This window comes from Glycine soja, chromosome 9, assembly GCF_004193775.1.
Source record: "Glycine soja cultivar W05 chromosome 9, ASM419377v2, whole genome shotgun sequence".
Taxonomy (NCBI): domain Eukaryota; kingdom Viridiplantae; phylum Streptophyta; class Magnoliopsida; order Fabales; family Fabaceae; genus Glycine; species Glycine soja.
This window is the reverse complement of record NC_041010.1, coordinates 36,364,797-36,386,347: the sequence shown is the minus strand read 5'-3', so window position 1 is coordinate 36,386,347 and position 21,551 is coordinate 36,364,797. Positions and strand designations below refer to the sequence as shown.

General features: G+C 33.0%; 2 protein-coding genes and 1 pseudogene across 2 annotated transcripts; 2 read left to right on the top strand and 1 right to left on the bottom strand.

The window, feature by feature from the left end:
* The first annotated feature begins 6,129 nt into the window (after positions 1-6,129).
* On the top strand, positions 6,130-7,792 carry LOC114368647 (kunitz-type trypsin inhibitor-like 2 protein). The gene is made up of 2 exons (XM_028325862.1): positions 6,130-6,471; positions 7,284-7,792. The coding sequence occupies exons 1-2, from the start codon at positions 6,183-6,185 to the stop codon at positions 7,628-7,630; spliced, it is 636 nt and encodes a 211-aa protein (XP_028181663.1). The 5' UTR covers positions 6,130-6,182; the 3' UTR covers positions 7,631-7,792.
* A 7,401-nt stretch (positions 7,793-15,193) lies between these two features.
* LOC114368424 lies at positions 15,194-16,639 on the bottom strand (annotated as a pseudogene).
* Positions 16,640-19,867: 3,228 nt separating this feature from the next.
* On the top strand, positions 19,868-21,091 carry LOC114368423 (serine/threonine-protein phosphatase 7 long form homolog). The gene is made up of 3 exons (XM_028325704.1): positions 19,868-19,933; positions 20,215-20,832; positions 20,915-21,091. The coding sequence occupies exons 1-3, from the start codon at positions 19,868-19,870 to the stop codon at positions 21,089-21,091; spliced, it is 861 nt and encodes a 286-aa protein (XP_028181505.1).
* The last annotated feature ends 460 nt before the right edge of the window (positions 21,092-21,551 follow it).

Sequence of the window (21,551 nt, the reverse complement as noted above, 5' to 3'; positions counted from 1 at the left end):
TAAAAAATAAGTTAGACATTTTAAAAAGTAAGTTAGAAATTTTAAAAAAAAGAAGTTAGAAATTTTAATTGATTGAAACAAATAAGTTAGAAATTTTAATTAAATGTAATTGATTGGATAAAATAAGTTAGAAATTTTAATTTATACTGAAAATTATTATATAGTTTAAACAACAATAAGTTAGAAATTTCAAAAAAATAAGTTAGAAATTTTTAAAAATAAGTTACAAATTTTAAAAAATACGTTAGACATTTTAAAAAGTAAGTTAGAAATTTTTAAAAAAATAAGTTAGACATTTCAAAAAAATAAGTTAAATGTTTTTTAAAAATGAGTTAGAAATTTAAAAAAATAAGCTAGAAATTTTAAAAAAATAACTTAGTCATTGAAACAAATAAGTTAGAAATTTTAATTAAATGTAATTGATTGGAAAAACTAAGTTAGAAATTTTAATTTATACTGAAAATTATTATATAATTTAAACAACAATAAGTTAGAAATTTTAAAAAAAATAAGTTACAAATTTTAAAAAATAAGTTAGACATTTCAAAAAAATAAGTTAAATTTTTTTAAAAAAATGAGTTAGAAATTTTAAAAAAATAAGCTAGAAATTTAAAAAAAAAATAACTTAGTCATTGAAACAAATAAGTTAGAAATTTTAATTAAATGTAATTGATTAGACAAAATAAGTTAGAAATTTTAATTTATACTGAAAATTATTATATAATTTAAACAAAAATAAGTTAGAAAATTTTTAAAAATAAGTTACAAATTTTAAAAAATAAGTTAGACATTTTAAAAAGTAAGTTAGAAATTTAAAAAAAAAATAAGTTAGACATTTTAAAAAGTAAGTTAGAAATTTTAAAAAAATAAGTTAAAAATTTTAATTGATTGAAACAAATAAGTTAGAAATTTTAATTAAATGTAATTGATTGGACAAAATAAGTTAGAAATTTTAATTTATACTGAAAATTATTACATAATTTAAACAACAATAAGTTAGAAATTTTTTAAAAATAAGTTACAAATCTTAAAAAATAAGTTACACATTTTAAAAAGTAAGTTAGAAATTTTAGAAAAATAAGTTAGACATTTTAAAAAGTAAGTTAGAAATTTTAAAAAAATAATTTAGAAATTTTAATTGATTGAAACAAATAAGTTAGAAATTTTTTAAAAATAAGTTACAAATTTTAAATAAATAACTTAGAAATTTTAAAAAATAAGTTAGAGATTTTAAAAAATAAGTTAGAAATTTCAAAAAAATAAGTTAAATTTTTTTAAAAAATGAGTTAGAAATTTAAAAAAATAAGCTAGAAATTTAAAAAAAAATAACTTAGTCATTGAAACAAATAAGTTAAAAATTTTAGTTAAATGTAATTGATTGGACAAAATAAGTTAGAAATTTTAATTTATACTGAAAATTATTATATAATTTAAACAACAATAAGTTAGAAATTTTTTTGATAAAAGTTGATAATAAAAATTTTATTCCTTTTTTATACATACTACACATTACAAACGGGTCACAAAAATAACAAATTGACACACTAAGACATATTACATCGATTACAACATCATGGACAGAAATTTAATTTGCACGAAACAACCTAACATTTAACTAGTATTCAATCACGCAAGGATGTAACCACATCGTCCTCATTTTCCATAACCACTTTACTAAAGAGAGCCAAAATTTCTATTGGCACAAATTGTTTTCAGTAATTGGACTCTACCAGCACCTTTAGCACGTCGTCGTCACATTTCAGCTCAATAATTTTAAATTCTAAAACTTTCTCAGAATACTCCAAATGACTAGGTTGTCAATAAAACAACCGCCTTATAACTTGGGATTCGTGAATCCCATGAGGAGGATTCCCTTTAGGTGCTACTTGCTTGATCAAATCCTTCAGTTGATCTATGCTACATCCTTTTGGAATATCAAAATTTTTTGGATTTATTCCGGTGAACGCGTAACCCACAAAGTTGTTTTGGCGTGACATGTTCCACCTTCCATTGTAATACAGAACCGCATCATGTGTAGGGATGTTGGGGCGTTCAAGTAAGTTTAAAATTGCATCTGCTGTTCTACCAACGATACATAACAACTCAATCGGTCCAACAAATGAAACTTGATCATTATACATTAACATGGTGTTCACATCCATGTCATTTTTCAATTGCATACTTTCAAAGTGAATGTTGTTACCTGTATCTTCCACTGGTCGCCGGTAATGAATTTCATCCACAACTTGATTGTTGTTTAGCTGAAGGCTGTTGTGTATTCTGTTTTTGAGAGTTGAAAAATCGCATAGATTTGGTACTCGCATGGACACTGGACTAGAACTTTGAAAATAAACCCCACACTCGTTGTGGATGACGGTTCCATTTGGAAAAATGAATGCCAACCTCGAGTTCACGATCGTCTGGGACGAAGTCTCTCCTAAGAATGCCATTGTTTATCGAAAATTAATTTGACAAACTCTGAATACCAGTTGTTGTTGAGTACCATGGACATCCCCATCTGTCATTTATATAGATGGCCCAGCCAGGCACATGGCTTCACTTTCACGTCGTTCACTGTCGGGTCACGTCAGTCATTGTCGTCTGACGTCATTAACTATTGTGTAACATCAAACCCAGTTCACAGAACTACTTATTTCATCAAACCTTGCGTGGAAAAGTCAGCATAAGGAAAGCCCAAAACCCGAAAAAGTTGGTTTCAGGGCATGTAAAGTTGCCTAAGTACCCCTGTTCGGGGATTTTTTAAAATTATCTGGGAAAGCCGTGAGACTCTCCAAAGGTGGCCTGTCTCATGTTTACACATCAACGAATCCAAAAAAAATAACAGCAGACACCGGTTCATTCGAAAAGGGCCTGCAACAGAAGGCCCAAAACTCAAAAAAGTTGGTTTTGGGGCATGTAAAGTTGCCTAAGTACCCCTGTTCGGGGATTTTTTAAAATTATCTGGGAAACCCGTGAGACTCTCCAAAGGTCTCCTGTCTCATGTTTACACGTCAACGAATCCAAAAAAAATAAAAGGAGACACCGGTTCATTCGAAAAAGGCCTGCAACAGAAGGTCCAAAACTCAAAAAAGTTGGTTTCGAGCCATGTAAACTTGCCTAAGTACCCCTGTTCGGGGTTTTTTTAAAATTATCTGGGAAAGCCGTGGGACTTTCCAAAGGTGGCCTGCCTCATGTTTGCACGTCAACGAATCCAAAAAAAATAACAGCAGACACCGGTTTATTCGAAAAGGGCCTGCAACAGAAGGCCCAAAACTCAAAAAAATTAGTTTCGGGCCAACATTTACTCTGGCCCTTATCTGGCATGTCCATCCTTCTTGGCGCGGCATTTAATTGGTCATCAGAAAAAACTGAAGGACACCTCACTTGTTTCTCTTTCGGGCACCACCGGTCTTGTCGTCGTCGAAGGCGCCCTTGCACTTGCCGGCATAACCTTTTCCGCCGACCTCCTTGCCTTTTCCTTTGGCCTTGTTCGTCATTTCTATAGAGAATGCAATGAGAGCAACGCCAATTGCATGGTCAGAGTTAGAGAAATGGAGAGAGGAAGAAGTGTGTGACTGGAGTGTGTGTAACTGTGAAGAACGAGGAGTCCAAAATGAATTTTACTATAAAAAAATTCAGGAAAAATGTGACCGACACATATCATGCGGTGCGTAGAAGAATCGGCCATTGGTCAACTTCTCAGAGGAAAAAATCATTTAACTAGTACAAAATAATCTTAAAATTAACAAAATAATTTAACTAAGTAACCCACGGAAGAAGGTTCTTCCGCAGTTCTTCTGCCGTTGACAGGGGCAGAAGAAATCTTCCGTGGGACTCCACGGAAGAACCTTCTTCCGCATTTATAATGTCAACTGCGGAAGAAGGTTCTTCCGTGGAGTCCCACGGAAGATTTCTTTCGCCCCTGTCAATGGAACAAGTTTGCAAAAAAGCATGAAGGGCATTTTTGGCAATTTTAAAATTTGCTGGGTGCACCAGCATTTCTGCTGGGTGCCCCAGCATTTCTGCTGGGTGCCCCTAGCAAATCCCAAATTTCATCAGTAGCACAAATGATTGGGCTTTCCGTTCTACTTAGAATTTTCCATGAACCGGTTATGTTAAAAAGTACCAAAACCCGAAAGAAAAAAAAAATGAAGAAGAAGATCTGTGTAGCTTGTGTTCCACGAGAGAAATAAGATATTCCTCCTCGTGGCTCATCAGTAATTTAATACTAGAATAATTTATTCATTATGATTGTTGTGCTGCGTCGAGGAGCTAATGTTTTTTTTTAAATAAAAAAATTACTTAATCCTTATGCCTAGGAATTTGTTAAAAAAATAACTTTGTGTATGATCCCCTCTCTCTCATTAATTATTTTACTTCCAACGTCTCTCTTATTATTGTATAACTTGTGTAATTACTTTTAAAATGCTCTCCTTTTGTGGCAGGCAGCTCATGGGTTTGCTAAAAATAAGCCCAAGTAAGTTGGTAAAATGTAAAATATAAATAGCAAACTGATTTCTAGGTGTACTATTAAATATATTTATAATTTATAATTATTAAATGAATCAGTTTATTTCTATTTCTAAATAAAACAATGTAAAACAAAAAAAATTAAAATATATTCCCTTAATTTAAAATAAACTAAATTTATAAAATATCTTAGTTTTAATTTTAATTTTCCAATACTTTGTTAACTTAGCAAACTAAATCCGATTTAGGGGTGAGGATAAAATCCGAAACCGACCGTCATCCGAAAAAACCAAAAAAGAAAAGGTGCACGGATCGGATCGGATTGGGTGTCGGATTGAGAGAATAAAAAAAATGGATAGTAGTGGGTTTTTATGAGTAACAATTTTCTACACCCGTTTATGTTTTTGTTTTTTCATTTGCTTATTATTTTATTATTATATAACAATCAATTGAGCCTTCATTCATAAAGTTAAAGACAATGCTTTCTATTGAGAAGATGAACAGAAAATAGCACAGGAATAGGTGCACTCAAGTATTTCCAATTTCAAATAATATTTTTAATTCATAAAGCATTTCCAAACCCAATCTCATACTTGTACGTCTTTCTCTCCTTGTACGTTCCGTGTCTCAATCTCATACTTTCTCTCCTTGATCGGATGAGCTATTTTGGATCCGAATCCGACCCGTGCCGTGCTCAGCCCTAATCCGAATAGATCCATCTTATCCAAAACATGCATGTGTGACTTTGTATTAAAATAATGTTTTTATTAGATACGTGACATATATAAGGTATCTTATTTGTTTTTCTTAATGAATTTGATTTGAATAACATCAAAGGAAGGTTATCAAACTCTATAATGTATATAAATTTGTGAGAGTTTTAAAAACTTGGTAAATTTGACAAATTTATAAAAGTCTATTTTATATAAAAATACATATAAATAACATATCAATTAAATATTTTAACATAAAATAGTAAACAATAGATAATACAATACTTAAATAATCAAGTTTAGTAATGCATCACTACTAGATGATAACTTACAGAGGTGATAATGGTGATAATAGTAATAGAGCATTCTCATAATTGAGGATTTGATATTAGTGGAAAATAAGGATTTGATGTTATTAAAGAACAACAATGATTTTTGATGCTGTTAGAAATGTGAGTTCTTTGATTTAAAGACAACACACTAAATGACGATATGTTAAAATATAAACATATAAAAACAACCCAAAATGACATTCTAGTTTAGTCTAATTTTTAAACTTGTTGACTCGTTAATTGGAATACTTAATTTGCATAGAGTCTAACAAGTTTACATAGAGTTTATTAAAAAAATTTACATATGACTCAACTTGTAGAGAATAAATAGACTCGTAAATTCCTAAAAATTAACAAGTTAACTCGAGAATTTGATAAACATTCATTAAAGAACAAAAGGTATCAAGAATTATATAAATTAACAAATAGATGTGATTGAACTTGAATATATATGTGAGTATTATACATCTTTTAATATTATGTGTGTTTGATTCCAAAAAAAAAATAAAAATTGGAACATGTATGGTTAATAATAATTAATCATGTATCAATTTTTAATTTGAACATGTGTGACTCTGGCTTCGTCTGTATTTATAGTACTATATAAAGAGGCAAAGGCAATTCAGCAAAACACTCAAGCACAACATCTCTATCGAGTAAATTAACTATGAAGCCTACCCTACTATTATCCCTTTCCTTCCTGCCTCTCTTTGCTTTGCTGGCTCTTTCAGAAGATGTTGAACAAGTTGTGGACATAAGTGGCAACCCCATTTTCCCAGGTGGCACATATTACATTATGCCATCAACTTGGGGCGCTGCCGGTGGTGGATTGAAACTAGGCCGGACTGGAAACTCAAACTGCCCAGTTACTGTTTTGCAAGATTACTCAGAAATCTTCCGTGGCACACCAGTCAAATTCAGCATACCTGGGATAAGCCCTGGAATCATCTTTACAGGTACTCATCATCATCATATGTCTCTAACCAGAAATTGTTGCATATAGTTTGAAACTATTATAGGCCTATTATATCAATCAATCTCCGGGTAACACATATATAGCTAAGTTGTATAACTTGTATTAATTAGCTTTTTCTTGTAAGTTGAACAACTTAATAATACGTGTTTGATGTGCTATGAAAATATTGTATGTGACACGTATTTCAATACAAAATCAAAATAAATAAACAAACAATACATAGGCAAACCAATCATGCTCTTAATAGCCTTGTGGAGATTAATTAATTAGGATCATAAACACATGACAACCCAAATTGTCAGCTTAGCTAACATTCTTTTTAAGATACATTCAATTTATAAAAAAAAAAAAAAAAAAAGAGGGAAATATAACGGATATGTTTGAAAATGTCTTACTAATTAATTTTTTTTATCATTTTTTTCACCACTACTAAAAAATAATGAACGGGTAGCTAATTTTTTTTATTAATTAATTAATGTTAATTACTAGTTTTTGTTAAAATATTAGTGGAAATATTCGAACTCACCATATCTTCTTTCCTTAAATCCTCCTTCTCAACTACCAACCAAGTGGTAACTAAATTTAGTGATTTTTTTTTATTAAAAAAAACTAAATTTAGTGATAGAATATAGTTTTTCCTTGCTAATTTTGAGGTCGTCAAGTTGTATTGACAATTTTTTAAAAGAAAATTGTTTGTGACTAATTTTAATGTTAATATTTTCTAGTAGTATGTTGAGCCCTTTAATTAATTGAATGTCTTTGTTTTTGGAAAATATCTATATATCCATGTAGGTACTCCACTTGAAATCGAGTTCGCAGAGAAACCATATTGTGCTGAATCCTCCAAATGGGTGGCGTTTGTGGACAATGAAATCCAAAAGGCATGTGTGGGTATTGGTGGTCCTGAAGGTCATCCTGGTCAACAAACATTTAGTGGCACATTTAGCATTCAGAAATATAAATTTGGATACAAACTTGTGTTCTGTATCACTGGCTCAGGCACATGTTTAGATATTGGAAGGTTTGATGCCAAAAATGGTGAGGGAGGAAGACGTTTGAATCTCACTGAGCATGAGGCCTTCGACATTGTTTTCATAGAAGCTTCTAAGGTTGATGGAATTATCAAGTCCGTAGTTTGAATCAAATCAAATAATGTCAAGGGTAGCTAGATAGTGTTGAGTTAATGCTTAATCATATGTTTGTCGTTGTGATATGCATTAAGTACTCTGCTCCCGGTTGCTAACAAAACCCCAATGCAAAAATAAGTGATAAAATAATGGTTTTGCTTTATTGTATTCTCATCTTTGTTTTATTGGGTTCTTTCTCTTTGTTATCGTAAATCTTTTAGTATTTGAATTCGATTACTATAAAAAATAAATGAAAGGCATTAGAAAAATAATAGATATAATTTTAATTCTAAAAATTGACTCAAAGTTTGATTGATGAATCTCAAGTTTAACTTTTATATATACAATTATGTCAAATAGTTAAATAATAAATAATAAAGAGTCTTTCTCTTACAGTAATTTTATTTAACTTAAATGAGGTTAAGATACATCTCGTTTCTAATAGAAAGAGCATATTACCTCTAGCAACACGCACTTTGTTTATTCTTCGTAAATATCTTTCTTTAAAAACAATTTTATTTAAACTAACGTCACATGTTAAATATGGACACATCTTCACCTATAAAAAAAAATTAAACATAAATTATTTCATTAAATAATTGTTCTCTCATGTGAATGTAACTCAAGATCTATATATAATTATATTAATTTTTGGGTTAAAGATATTAATGCAATTTTATTGATAACTATAAAATTATAAATAAAACTCATTAAATAAGAAAGAAATCTATAAAATTGTATAAGTTTTTAATAAATTTTAATTAATTAATAATAATATGTTTAAAAAAATTTCCTATTAGATTTCTCTATGACAATGGTGATGAACACTTTTGAAAACAATTTGACTTTTATTTATTTATGTCCTATTGATAATATTATTAATTATAACACGAGGGTCTTGTGACTCTGAGCATGCATGCTTCCTGGCTGCAGGTTCTATGAAAAGATCGAAAGAAACCTTAGTTAATTTAATTGTAATAAAAATACTGAGACGCCCACGTGGCTCAGTAAGTCACCTGCAAAATCATAAAACATTAAACGTGTCATTGTAACAATAATTTATTGTTTTATGGTCTTCCAGATAAAGTAGACCAAGCATGTGGAACAAATAAAAATAACTTTATGATCCTCGAGGAGCTCGTGCTCATGGAATTTTATTTTATATGCATAAAAAATAATTTACATAATGGGTGTAAATTACGTAAATATCTAGTATATAAGAAACTTTTAGATTAAAAAAATTACATAAACAATTTTCTATAAGTATCTAAATTAGTGTGTATTTTGTCATTTTTCTCAAGGATTTATCTAATCTTTTTCTCTCTTTCTTTTCACCCAATTCTTTCTCTTTCTTCTTTTTCAATTTTTTTTTCTGTTTTACTTTTCACGTTTCTTTCTTTTTGTGTTTTCTCTTTTTAATTTTATATTTTTTCTTTTCTTTTTATTTTAGGATTTCCTTTGAATTTAGTCCCATGAAAAAAAAAATACTTTCATTTGAACCCTCAAATCTTGAAAATAGCTTCTTTTAGTGACAAAATTTAATTTGAATTATTTTTGTTAATATTTGAAATTTGAAATGGGGAGGGAGTAATGAGTTGATAACTAAATTTAATGACAATAATTTATTTTCTCTAGCTAATATTGAGGTCTCTAAACTTTAGTAGCATTTTTTTAAAAAATTAAATATAAATTATTTGGTCAATAATTTTTCTAATAGTCTGTTAGGCCTTTTTATATTTTGTTTTTGGAAGTATCATGTTAGGTACCCCATTGGATATTTTTCCAAAAAGAAGCCTGGGTGTGGTAAATCCTCCAAATGCATACCAAAAAAAAGTCATGTGTGCATATTGGTGGTACTGAAGGTCATCCAGGCGAACAAACGTACAATGACACTGTTTACATTAAGAGATATAACGATAGATACAAGCTTTTGTTCTGTTTTAATGTCTCAAATTACAAAAATTGTTCGGATATTGGGACATAAGACAGTGGTCAGGTGGAAGACGTTTGATTCTCACCGATCAAGATTGTATTTGTTTTTGTATATGTAAAGGGAAGGCCCAAAGTCATGATTAGGAGGCCCAAAAAATTGAAAAAAAAAATTATAAAATAATGTGGTAAAAAAATTACACATTATTTTATGTTATTTTTGTAAATAAATGAAAATAATTATCATGTGTCAAATTTTCATTTATATCTCTAAATAAAAGTGTGATGGGTGATTATCAAGTATAACATTTTTTTATTGTTAGTTTTTTTTTTTCATGTATTACATTTACAAATTTCTAATCCAGTTTAACGTATCGTCATGTTAAAATAATTTTGTTAAGACTGAGAGTGGCCCAAAAAATTAAAAAATATAGAAAATTATGTGATAAAATTTATATATATATATATATATTATTTTATGTTAATTTTATAAGTAAATTGAAATTATTATCTCCTATCATGTCTCCTTTCATATATTTAGTGTCAAATGGTGATACAGCTTAAAATAATTTTACACTATTATTCAAAATAAATTATCCTTTGAATTATTTTAAAATAATTATTTTTAAAAATCAATAAATTTATTATATATAACGAATTATGATTAGATAATTATGTAAATTGATGCATAATATTTTCTTCTCATGTATCTAAATAAAAATATCAATCTTTTTTATTGTTAGTAGTTTTTTCCCTTGTGCATTACATTAATTCTAGCACATTTTTACATATCAACATGCAGTTGACATATTTGTGTTTTCAAACAAAATACCAAACCCAAATTAAAACTCAAATTAAAAAAATTACACAATTATTTATAAATAACTGTACATCACAATTTAAATTATTTACTATAAATAAAAAATATAATTTATATAGTCATATATGTTTAGAAATATTTGTTTATTATGAACTTCAATAATAATAAAATTTTATATTTTAAAGTATATATTTATTATGAATTATAATTATATATAAAAATTATTTAACTTGTGCAATATTCACCGTCAAAACTAAAAATGAATATATTAATAAAAAAATATAATATTTAATATGAAAATATGATATTTTTGTGATAGCCAATAACATATAAATGAATAAAAAATATAGAATGTCTTTTTGAATTTTGTTAAAACCATGTTATTCATTTAAATATTAAAAAAATTCATTTTAAATTAAATTATGTGTCTATTTTTTGTCTAATATATGTTTATATTTTAAAATGTTTATACCAAAATATTTGTAAAATTTTTTCATTTCAATGGCCAAAGCTAAAATACATGATACAAAAGTAAAATATGATATGATAAAACACATGATACAAAGGTAAAACATGATGTGATATAATTGTACAACTAAATAACTATGTGCCTTATGAGACTCCATCATAACATACACTTATACAACATCAGAGCAACTCATAATTCCTCGAAACATCCATATAAAATATACAACTCTATAAAGGTAAATGTTAGGTTTTGATGATCCCATGATCATTGGACAACTTATTCCTACCTTAAATTTTGATGATTAGAAATGTATAAATTGTTGATAGACAAATGAGTTTCTAGACAAATGTATAAATTGTTGATAAACACAACCTACTACATAATGAGTTTCTAGTCCACACCTCATATCCTACAAGCTCTTAGAATTAAGCATTCACTCATAAATGATAAACTGAGCAAATTGTTTTATTAACAAGTTATATTCAACGTCCAATGCACTGTTAAGAAACATGTGTCCACTAATTATGAAAACTAGTGTCGTTACACTGAGTTGCTTTTATTCATGTCCAATTGGACTTAATCACTTAAACTTACTCATTTTATACCTTCACATAAGTGACGTCCAATATATATCAAAATTTAGTGTTAGCTACAAAGGGAAGTGCATGTAACATTTGAAATTAAGGTAAAGACAAAATAGAAGAGAATAAAAGGATTTAAACAAAATATTCTTTAGAGGTCGCTATTGTCGCAAAAGAAAAGCATATGTCACTATGATGTTTGTACTTTTATCTTTCTTCTCTACAATCAAAGCATGCCACATCACATTGCTTCAGTTGGGAGACAACATTCATATGAAAGGATTAGTGCTAAATCCATAATGGATATTTCATTGAAGTTTATAAAAGGAGAATCATGCACAACATTTGAACAACAAAGTATATTAAGAGAAATTGATCAAAAGAACATTGAAGTGAATCTCTATCATTTTAGTGGACGATAGACATTGTGCTTATTTTGTTCATCCTTTGCTAAGCAAAGTTACTTATATTCAAGCTTAATTTTTAATTCACTCTTTGAGTGTTGCTAAATCATTGTATTCAATCAAACTTATGTTTGTAAAAGCTAGGAGTGACTTAGTGATAAACAATATTTGAGTGTTTTTAGATTCACGAGGGTTTAAGGGTTTGTCAATAGTGGCCTAGATAATATTAAGTGTAGTCAGGGGTGGCATGATAGAATACTTGTTTGTAATCACTATTTGATTAGTAGAACCTTTACAATTGAGTAAATGAGAATTGGACGTAACTCTAATTGAGTGAACCAGTATAAATCAAGTGTATTTACTTCTCTCTTAAGTTTTCATTTAGTATTCTTTAAGCACTTATTTTACACAATCTTGCAGACAAAGTTTTCATTCTTTGTTTTCATACAAAACTTGTTTTGTTAAGTAGTGGACGAAAATTCCATCTATTTAAGTAAAACTTGTATTTGTCTGTGGATGATAGGTTTAAAACCTTCTTAACTTGTATAAAAACACCATCTTGCGAAAAAAAAAGGTTTATAGTTTATCTAACACATTATTCAAGTCCCTCTTCTAGTGTGATTTTAGTAAAATTCCTAGACTCTAAACTGGTCAACATTATACAGGATGTTAAGAAATAAACAACAAACGGGAAGTACATCTTCACATCTTGGTATGCATATCTACGAAGTCTTCGAAGACACGGGATGACCTCTTAACCATATGCTCCTCACGTACATTAGATATATGATCATCACAGGCATGAACCACACATACAACAACGCAAGAGTAAGCTTAAAAAAACAAGCATACTAAAGCAATATAGAAATTAACAATTAAAACATGATCTACTATCATCACATATATAACAAAATATGTAGATCATATATAAAGTATAAGTGTTCGAATTCTCAAAACAGGGCATCTCATAATGATCATTAGTTCATTAATCATCACATCAAGATTCAATCATCACACACTATCACCATCATCAGTACATTTTTCACTTTCTGGAGGTCTTGATCTTTCCTCCGCAATCTTCCATCTAGTTAAGTCATCCATTTTTCGCCAAGTGATTCACCCAAATTTCCTAACCTTAATCCTCCTAGATAGAATGTCCCTAACCATTTTCTTCCATCTTGCTAGTATTGTGTGCCTTTTTGCATAAAACCAAGATCTTTATGATAAACCTCTTTCTTTTCCAAAACATGAATCAAAACAACTTTATAAAGGTGAAAACTCACTTTGTCATTAAACATACAGATCCATTTTTAAAAGAGAGTTTTCAAAACAAAGAAAAGGTTGAACTTAAACTTTCAACAAGTTTAAAAACATAAACCACCTTTTGATATTTCAAATCACTTAAATCATAGATAAATCAAGACTTTCAACATAATTTTAAACATCAAAACCCCTTTACACAAAGTTTTTAAACCACACACCCAAAAGATGTTCAACAAATATCTCAAAACATTACTCCAAAAACATAAGAAAGCTAGGTCATTACTATGGGATATAACGAAGGTTTTCTTCAGGGTCATAACTCTACTTGCCTTAATCATCACTAAGTTTCTCACACTATAGGAAATTACTCCAAAACACAACTTTCACCCCTTTATTCACAATTTCTACTAAGATATCCATCCTCACACCAAAATTGATATACCAACTCCTACCAAGGTACGAGATCTTAGCTTAAGAAAATATCGGGTCCTAATAAACATCACTAAAAAATATGACCCCTCTTACTACTAGCTACTAAGAGAATAATCTTGTGGTTGACTTCAAAATCTAGTACTAGAGGTTGAGGATCAAAGTCCTAGAAGTTTGTAACTCGGCTTGGTCAAAGCAAGGGTTTGACATCATCTCACAACTGTGTGTGTATTCTCAACAAAAACATCTCATACTCCCTCGCCAACAAAACAACATCCCACAAAAATACTAACAAATGAATCCTCTAAGATAAGGGTTAGTTGAAAACAAAAAAGAAAGATCATGCATGAAACTTTTTCAAAGAAGAAAAGGAAGATACAATCGAGGAAAAAAACATGAAAATGTTCATTGAAATAAAGCTCATGCAAAAAATAAGGATGATGGATTCTGAATGCATAATATAATTTTTGTACATGATTACTTTTGAGCTTCATTTCACCTGGCAATTGACTGCTTTTTTTCTTAATTTTTTCTTAGTTAGTCTCAAATAGCTAGAATTTAATGTTTTTATAGAACTCTAAGCATGTAAATAAAAATTTAAGCATTCATCTAGTTTTCTTATGTTTTTATTAAAGTTTTTGGAACGCCAAGAGAGGAAGAGAAGTTGTCACACCAAAGAAGGCTCGCTCAACTAGCTATGCTTGCTTAGTGAGAGAGCTTGTGCATAGAAGGACATGTGACAACTCATGAATGGAGAAAAAGGGACCAAGTCGTATGAATAACTCGACCAACAAGCAAAGACAACTAATATGAAGAAATTTTAATTCAAATTGAAAATGTTGAAGAATTCATTTAGCAAGTCCAGCTAGCCCAGCGAGTAAGGTCTATTGAGGAAATATCTTTTGGATTTTGCAAAAAACTTCCTCAACAAGTAGAGTGTCTACTGAAGTGATAATACAATGGCCTTAGACCCATTATAAAAGATACATTTCATTGGGATCAACTACACATCCTCTTAGATGCTAAAATAACAAAATGTGGTATCAATTACTCCTAAAAAAAATTTATATAAGCTTGACACATAATAGTTTTCGTTAAATTAGTGTGATCCATAATAAATGTTTGGGGCAAAAACGGAACGACACTGCTCTATGAACAATAAAATTGCCTTGTGTGAGTATTCTCGATTACTGAAGTATAGATACACAAGCTCTAATTGTAATACTTCATGGTAATTCATTTCGCATCAAGACATCAGTTAATGAGATGTCCTTTCACGAGGGTAACTAAAGTTTCTCTCTAAATTTCGCTTTCTCCTCAAGGACTTTTAAGCCAAAATTATATTGCTCTGCATTAACAATCACAGGAAGCACAAAACCAACTGAAGTAGAATCTATTTCTTTCCTTCTACTTCTCTGTTCTTTTGATAAATCTTCAAAGTTGCACCAAGAGGAGAATAATTACATCAAACAATTAGGTTTCCCCACAAAAATCCTTGGTCGTGTGACTGTACATAGTAGAAATTAGTTGCAAGCTCAGCACTGGCTTTTGTAAAAAGTTTTGAGTTTCTATTTACTTAAGTACATTGCATCTTCCTCTCTTTGTTTAATCTTTTTAATGTGTATCTTAAATTCAGAAATGTATGAGATCAATGACTACAGTTCACCCATGACTTCATTTCTAAAACCAACTAGACTTTCTAAGACAATGTACAAGTCTTTTTGTCTTCAGATTTGATTTATCAAGAGAATAGAACTGATGAACCTGGTCATCAACAATGCAGCTGCACCCTGGAACTTTATAAGACTTTTGTTGCTTCAATGTCCTCCACACATTCCTCACTTCATCCCACTTCCCTAACTCCCCATACACATCAGCCAACATAATCCTATAACCTCTATTATGTGGATCTATTTCAATCAGTTTTTTGGCAGCAAATTCTGCCAAATTTGTTCGGCCAGGAACCTTACATCTGTTAAGAAATGAGGCCCAGACAACCTCAATTGGTTCCATGCTCATACCCTTGACAGCATTGATAGCTTCATCCAACGTCCCTGCTCGACAAAGAAGGTCTATCAAACACCCGTAGTGATCAATCTATGGCTCAACCCCATATTCCCGAACCATCAACTCAAAATACCAATAACCCTTCTCAAATAATCCACCATGAGTACAAGCATTCAACAAACCAATGAAGGTGACCTCATCTGGTCCCATGCCATCGCCACCCTCCACCATTTGCTCAAAAATGGCAATTGCACTATCACTCTGCCCGTGCAACACAAAACTGTTAATCATCGAGTTCCATGAAGTCAACCTCTTCTCAAGATTCATCTCAAAAACCTTTCTTGCTTTTCCAAGGCTTCCACACTTCCCTTACATATCCACAAGCGCATTCGAGACAAACGAGTCAAATGCAAACCCATTTTTGTACATATAACCATGTATCCATCTCCCAAGCTGAAGCATCCCCGTGTGACCACAAGCCGAAAGTGCACAAGCCACAGTAACCCCATTCGGCCTATTACACTCACAAACCATTCTCCTAAACAACTTAATCCTAGTGAAAGCCCCATTCTGAGTGCACCCAGCAACGAGAGTATTCCACGATGGCACATCCCTCTCTAGCATTTCACCAAACACCCTCATAGCACCCCCAACCCTCTTAAACCTAGAAACTATCGCGGTAAAAGACACCACATTTCTCTCAGACATTTCATCAAACACCTTCTTTGCATTCCCTAACCCGTCCGAAACCTTGGAGTAAGAGTCAACAAGAGCCGCTTGCACAAGTGGGAAATAATGAAACTCGGATTTAACGATCTGGGCATGCAGGAATTCAGCGGTGCGTGACGCGAGACAGGTTTTAAGCGCTTGGGGGAAGATGAAGTGGTTGGGGCGGGGGGGATTGGGAGTGGAGCATGTGGCAGAAGAGGGAGAGAGTGGAGGGGTGGGCGGCGTAGGCGGTGAAGAGGTGAGTGTTGAGAGAAGGAAAGTGGTCGAAGATGAGGCGTGCGTAGTGATGTTTGAGAGACTGATGGCGCAGAAGCGAATGAGCTTGAAGGCGTAGAAATGGGCGTGGGCGTGGGCCAGAGTAGTGAGGTAAGCTTGGAGTTGCTTGAGATGATTCAGGATTCAGGTGGAGTGCTGCTAGGTGCACCCAGCAATTGCTGTGAAAAGGCTATAATGCCCTTCACTAATTTTTTTTAAAAAAATGAAACCTCTCTCTCTCGCCTCTCTCTCTCCCGCGCACGTTCTTCTTCTTCCTCAAACGGTTCTGCTTCTTGCTTTTTCTACTTCTTCAGTTTTCTTCTTCCTCCCGCACAGCTTCTTCATTCTTGTCTTCTTCTTCGCCGCCAGTCTTCTTCTTCTTCGCCGCCATTGCCGCCATTGTTGCTGTGTTTAGGAGGAAGGTGTGGGTCTTCGCGTTTGGGCTTCTTCTTCGCATTTCTGCTTCTTCTTCGAGGTAAGTTTGTCGTTCGCGTTTTGGTTTTTGCTGGCGATAGCGAAAAACGCTGTCAGGAAGTTGCTGGGTTGTTTACGGATCAAGTGATTCGTAAACTACTTGTTAGTGCTTTACGGATCACTTGATTCGTAAGCATTTTCCGGATCAACTTGATCCGGAAAATGCTTACAGATCAAGTGATCCGTAAAGCATATTAAGTGGTTTACGGATCACTTGATCCGTAAACTGATCCGTAAACTACTCACAGCTTCATTTTATTTGAAAAATTGCCAATTATTTGATACATTGTGAGTTTTTTTTAAAATTAGGAATTTTGGTTATTAGGATCAGCTCTGAATGTATGCTAAATATTTGATAAATATTGTCATTTTGGAGAATATCTACTATTTCAATTTGATTTAATGCGAATATGTAATTGTCTTTGATGTAATTGCCACTTAGAACTGAATGTGGTATCGGAAAACTGATTCAAATGCCTAGACAACCTCAGCAAATTAAGTTCAAAAGTAACATGATTAGGACAAATCCCTAAAACTTGATTAAATGTTGATCCTTGAGAGAAAAAGGAAAATGGGAAATCATTGTTTCACCTAACTCACCTGCCTAATGTCTATGAATTTCTTTTGCTCCCTCTAAAGCTCAAAGGCCTGCAATCATTTCATTCTTCAAAAAGAAGTCCAACCTCCTTTGCTTTGAACAAAGACAATGAATTTTATTCATGTCTTAAAAGGAGAAAACATTCATTATCCGGTGGTCACACTACTAACTTCAATTTCAACGTTCACAACATATTTAGGACTAGCATTATTAGCTTTTTATAGAACTGGCCAACAAAAACATATTGGTCAATGTGGATTATTTCTAGATAGAATGCTATAAGGACAATCAATTAGTGTATATAGAAAACATTTAGAGAGAAAGTTTTATGAGGGTTAGGAGAACAATTAATCCAAATCCTATAATGATTGCAACTTTTACTAGCTGTTCTTATTTCTATTTCAGACTGAACATCAATATTGTTCTATATATTAATATATATTGTTCTTAGATGGAATTGTCACAAGCAGTAGAACAAGGAATGGTCCTAGTTGTGATAGCCAACAAGGGAGGGAATTGACATTGATATCATAATGAAGTGAACATGTTATGGCAATTGAATTAGTTTAAAGTAGTGGGTTACTTCTATTAGAGTCATCCAAATTTGTACATTTTAGTAAGAATTTAAGTCTTCTTATGCACTTGTTCAAGTTAGCTATTTTATTCCTTCACTCAATCCTCTAATGGGTTCTATTCTAGCTTTGGTCAATCATAAAAATAGAACAAAACACAATATTGTGTTGAGAAATGGTATATTTTGATTCTATTTTGTTTATCCACACACATCAAACACTATCTTAGCATTAATTCCTAATTTACGTTTATCCACACACATCAAACACATCAATCCTGGTTTGATTCTATTTCCTTTATCCACACACATCATTCCTTCATGAATCATTATTTCTCATATTCATAAAGCTCAGCAAGTTTCCCACTAAGCATTTGAGATGTTGTTGACCATTTTTTATGCTTAGTTTGTTTATCCACACGCATTTGAGATGTTGTTGACCACAAAACAACACCTTGCTGAATCAAGGTCAATACCACTAAGCATTTGAGATGTTGTTGACCATTGTTTATGCTTAGTTTGTTTTTCCACACAAATTTGAGATGTTGTTGACCACAAAACAACACCTTGCTGAATCAAGGTCAATACCACTAAGCATTTGAGATGTTGTTGACCATTGTTTATGCTTAGTTTTTTTATCCACACAAATTTGAGATGTTGTTGACCACAAACACAAATTTTTTGACCATTGTTTGTCAGATTCATAAAGCTCAGCAAGTTTCTCTCTAATAAGTAAAACATATGATAAAACAACAAGTGGTCATTAGAGTAACTGAATTGAGTTAACCAAATGCTTGAAATTTGAGAAAATGAAATGAGTGATGGATTTTGCGGTACTCATTTGCAGATCATGGTTAGGACTAGAGGATTAGGTCGTGCCTTAGGTCAGGTCACTGGCAGAGGTCTGGGCAGAGGAGATCGTGATGATTCCGATGATGCTCCGCAGCGTCGACGGCCTACTGCATCCGCACAGAGGCAACGAGTCGCTGTGACTGTGGATCACGTCGATGAGCTAGTCATCCCTGCGCCAGATGTTCAGGATGACCCGATGGAGGCACCAGCTGTTGTGGAGGACATTCCTGCGGACGCAGGCGCAGAGGCGGCTGAGGATCAGCACTAGGGATTTCCGGGTGGTCCGAGCGACCCATCCGTGTTGACAGCGTATGCGGATCACGTTGCTTGCAGCGTATGGACGGGAGAGGTATTTATACTATTTATTTTTAGTTACTTGTAAATTATACTATTAGTTTTCCTTTAAATGATAATTTTAACGAATTTTGCATTCCTTTTATACTTCAATTCAGGAGCGTCCTGAATTGAAGCTATCCTCTCATGGGAGGAAGGTCCACAGTTTAGGCAGGCATGTCCCTGCCATTGAGGGACTTATTGCTGGTACAGGACTAAGTCCTCTGATCGCGTGTTCGGTAGACACCGGCGATCGGGGACTTTTGTCCGCGTTTGTGGAGCGGTGGCACCGGGAGACGACTAGTTTCCATCTCCCGGTAGGAGAGCTCACCATCGCATTGGACCACATCTCCTCTCTTCTCCATCTTCCCGTTATAGGCGACTTACATGCATTTGAGCCCTTGCACGTGGACGATGCGGTTCAGATGCTGGTGGACTTGTTGATGGTGTCTCCAGAGTCTGCTAGGGCTAAGACAGTCTAGTGTCGCGGACCGCACGTACGCCTGCAATGGGTACGTGATATATATCAGCGCCAATGCCAGGCAGGTCATTGGACAGCTGCGGCTCGCGCATATCTTCTTCACCTACTGGGTTGCACTCTGTTTGCTAACAAGAGTACAACCAATGTCCATGTTGTCTACTTATAGGCCCTTCGTGACCTCAGTATGACAGAGAGGTACGCCTCGGGAGTGGCTACTTTGGTTCATATGTACGACCAGCTGAACGATGCATCTATGAGCCACAGTCGACAGCTTGGCGGTTACATCACACTGCTATAGGTAACAAATATGTTTTTCATTCATTCAGGCTAAACAATGTTCAACTTTAAATTTTGTTACACTTTCATTATTAATGTTTATAATTTGAATGTTACATCTATAGTGTTGGATTTACGAGCACTTTCCCTCGATCGCGGAGTCCACCGCTGATCAGGACTATGACGAGGCTTCTTTGCGTGCGTGCAGGTGGATTGCGATGAAGAAGACCGTGAAGAGCATTCACACACCGTCGTACAGGGAGCGCCTGGATCGACTCCGGATTCTGGATGTCTATTGGATCCCTTATGGGGAGCATCGGGAGGTTCGGGACTTCCACGTTAGATCATGCTATTCCGGTCTCTTGCGCTGGGGGCCTGTTGCTGTTTATTACCGACCGGAGAGGGTCGTGCGGCAGTTTGGCTACACGCATACCATTCCTGCTCCTCCTGTCGATTCATGGGTCTCATATGATGATATACACGACAGGTGGATGCACTACGAGGATCATATCGTACCTGCAGGTGAGGTGTGCGTTGTGCCAGGGGCGTGTTCCAGTGACTACATCGACTGGTTCTTTCGCATCTCTCATCCTTTCATGACACCAGGCCACACATTAGATCCTCTGCCTCATGGTCACGCCCCGCAGCTCCGAGTCGTCCCTCAGGCCCCGCAGACGGATATCCCTCGCGTGCCGGAGCCAGGAGCATCGTCGACATCTGCAGAGGAGCCCATACATGCAGTGGTAAGTAATACTAATAATTTACATCATTTACCTCAATATTTGCATAATAATTTGTGTAATTAGTTTGTTTTGTATGTAACAGGAAGTTTGTGATGACATTGCTGAGAGGTTGGAGCGTCATCTGAGTCTAGGGGTGGTCACACCTGGCTCATCGACACATGAGGTGATCGAAGAATGCCTCAGATTGGCCAGGAGTGTGACACAGGACCATCTAGTATACGTTAGGTGTAGACGCATGCGGCACACTGATCAGGCGTAGTTTATGTACATATTTTACATTGATATTCTTTGTATATACAGATATTGTACATGAACTCATTTCATGAGTATTGTTGGTTTTATTTATTTTCATTACTAATGTTAGTTTTAGTTATTTTCATTGATTGTGTATTCCATTTGTGTTTATATACACGCGTGTTATTAAAATGGTCTAGTTAACTTAGTTTACCAACTAATAAAAAATAATTTAAAATATAACTTTAAATATAATTGAAATAAAGAAGTTGAAAAGGGTGTAAAAAAAAATAATTAACCAAAAAATGGACATCATTCGTTATCTAAGATCTTATATAACGTACTAATATTTTTAAATTCTCTTATAATTTCAATTTTCCCACTTATACTAATGATCATGTAAAAAAATGTATTATAAAGTAGTTAGTATTTTAATTTTTTATATAATACTAATTTTTTTTTTATAGTCTTTATAATATTAATAA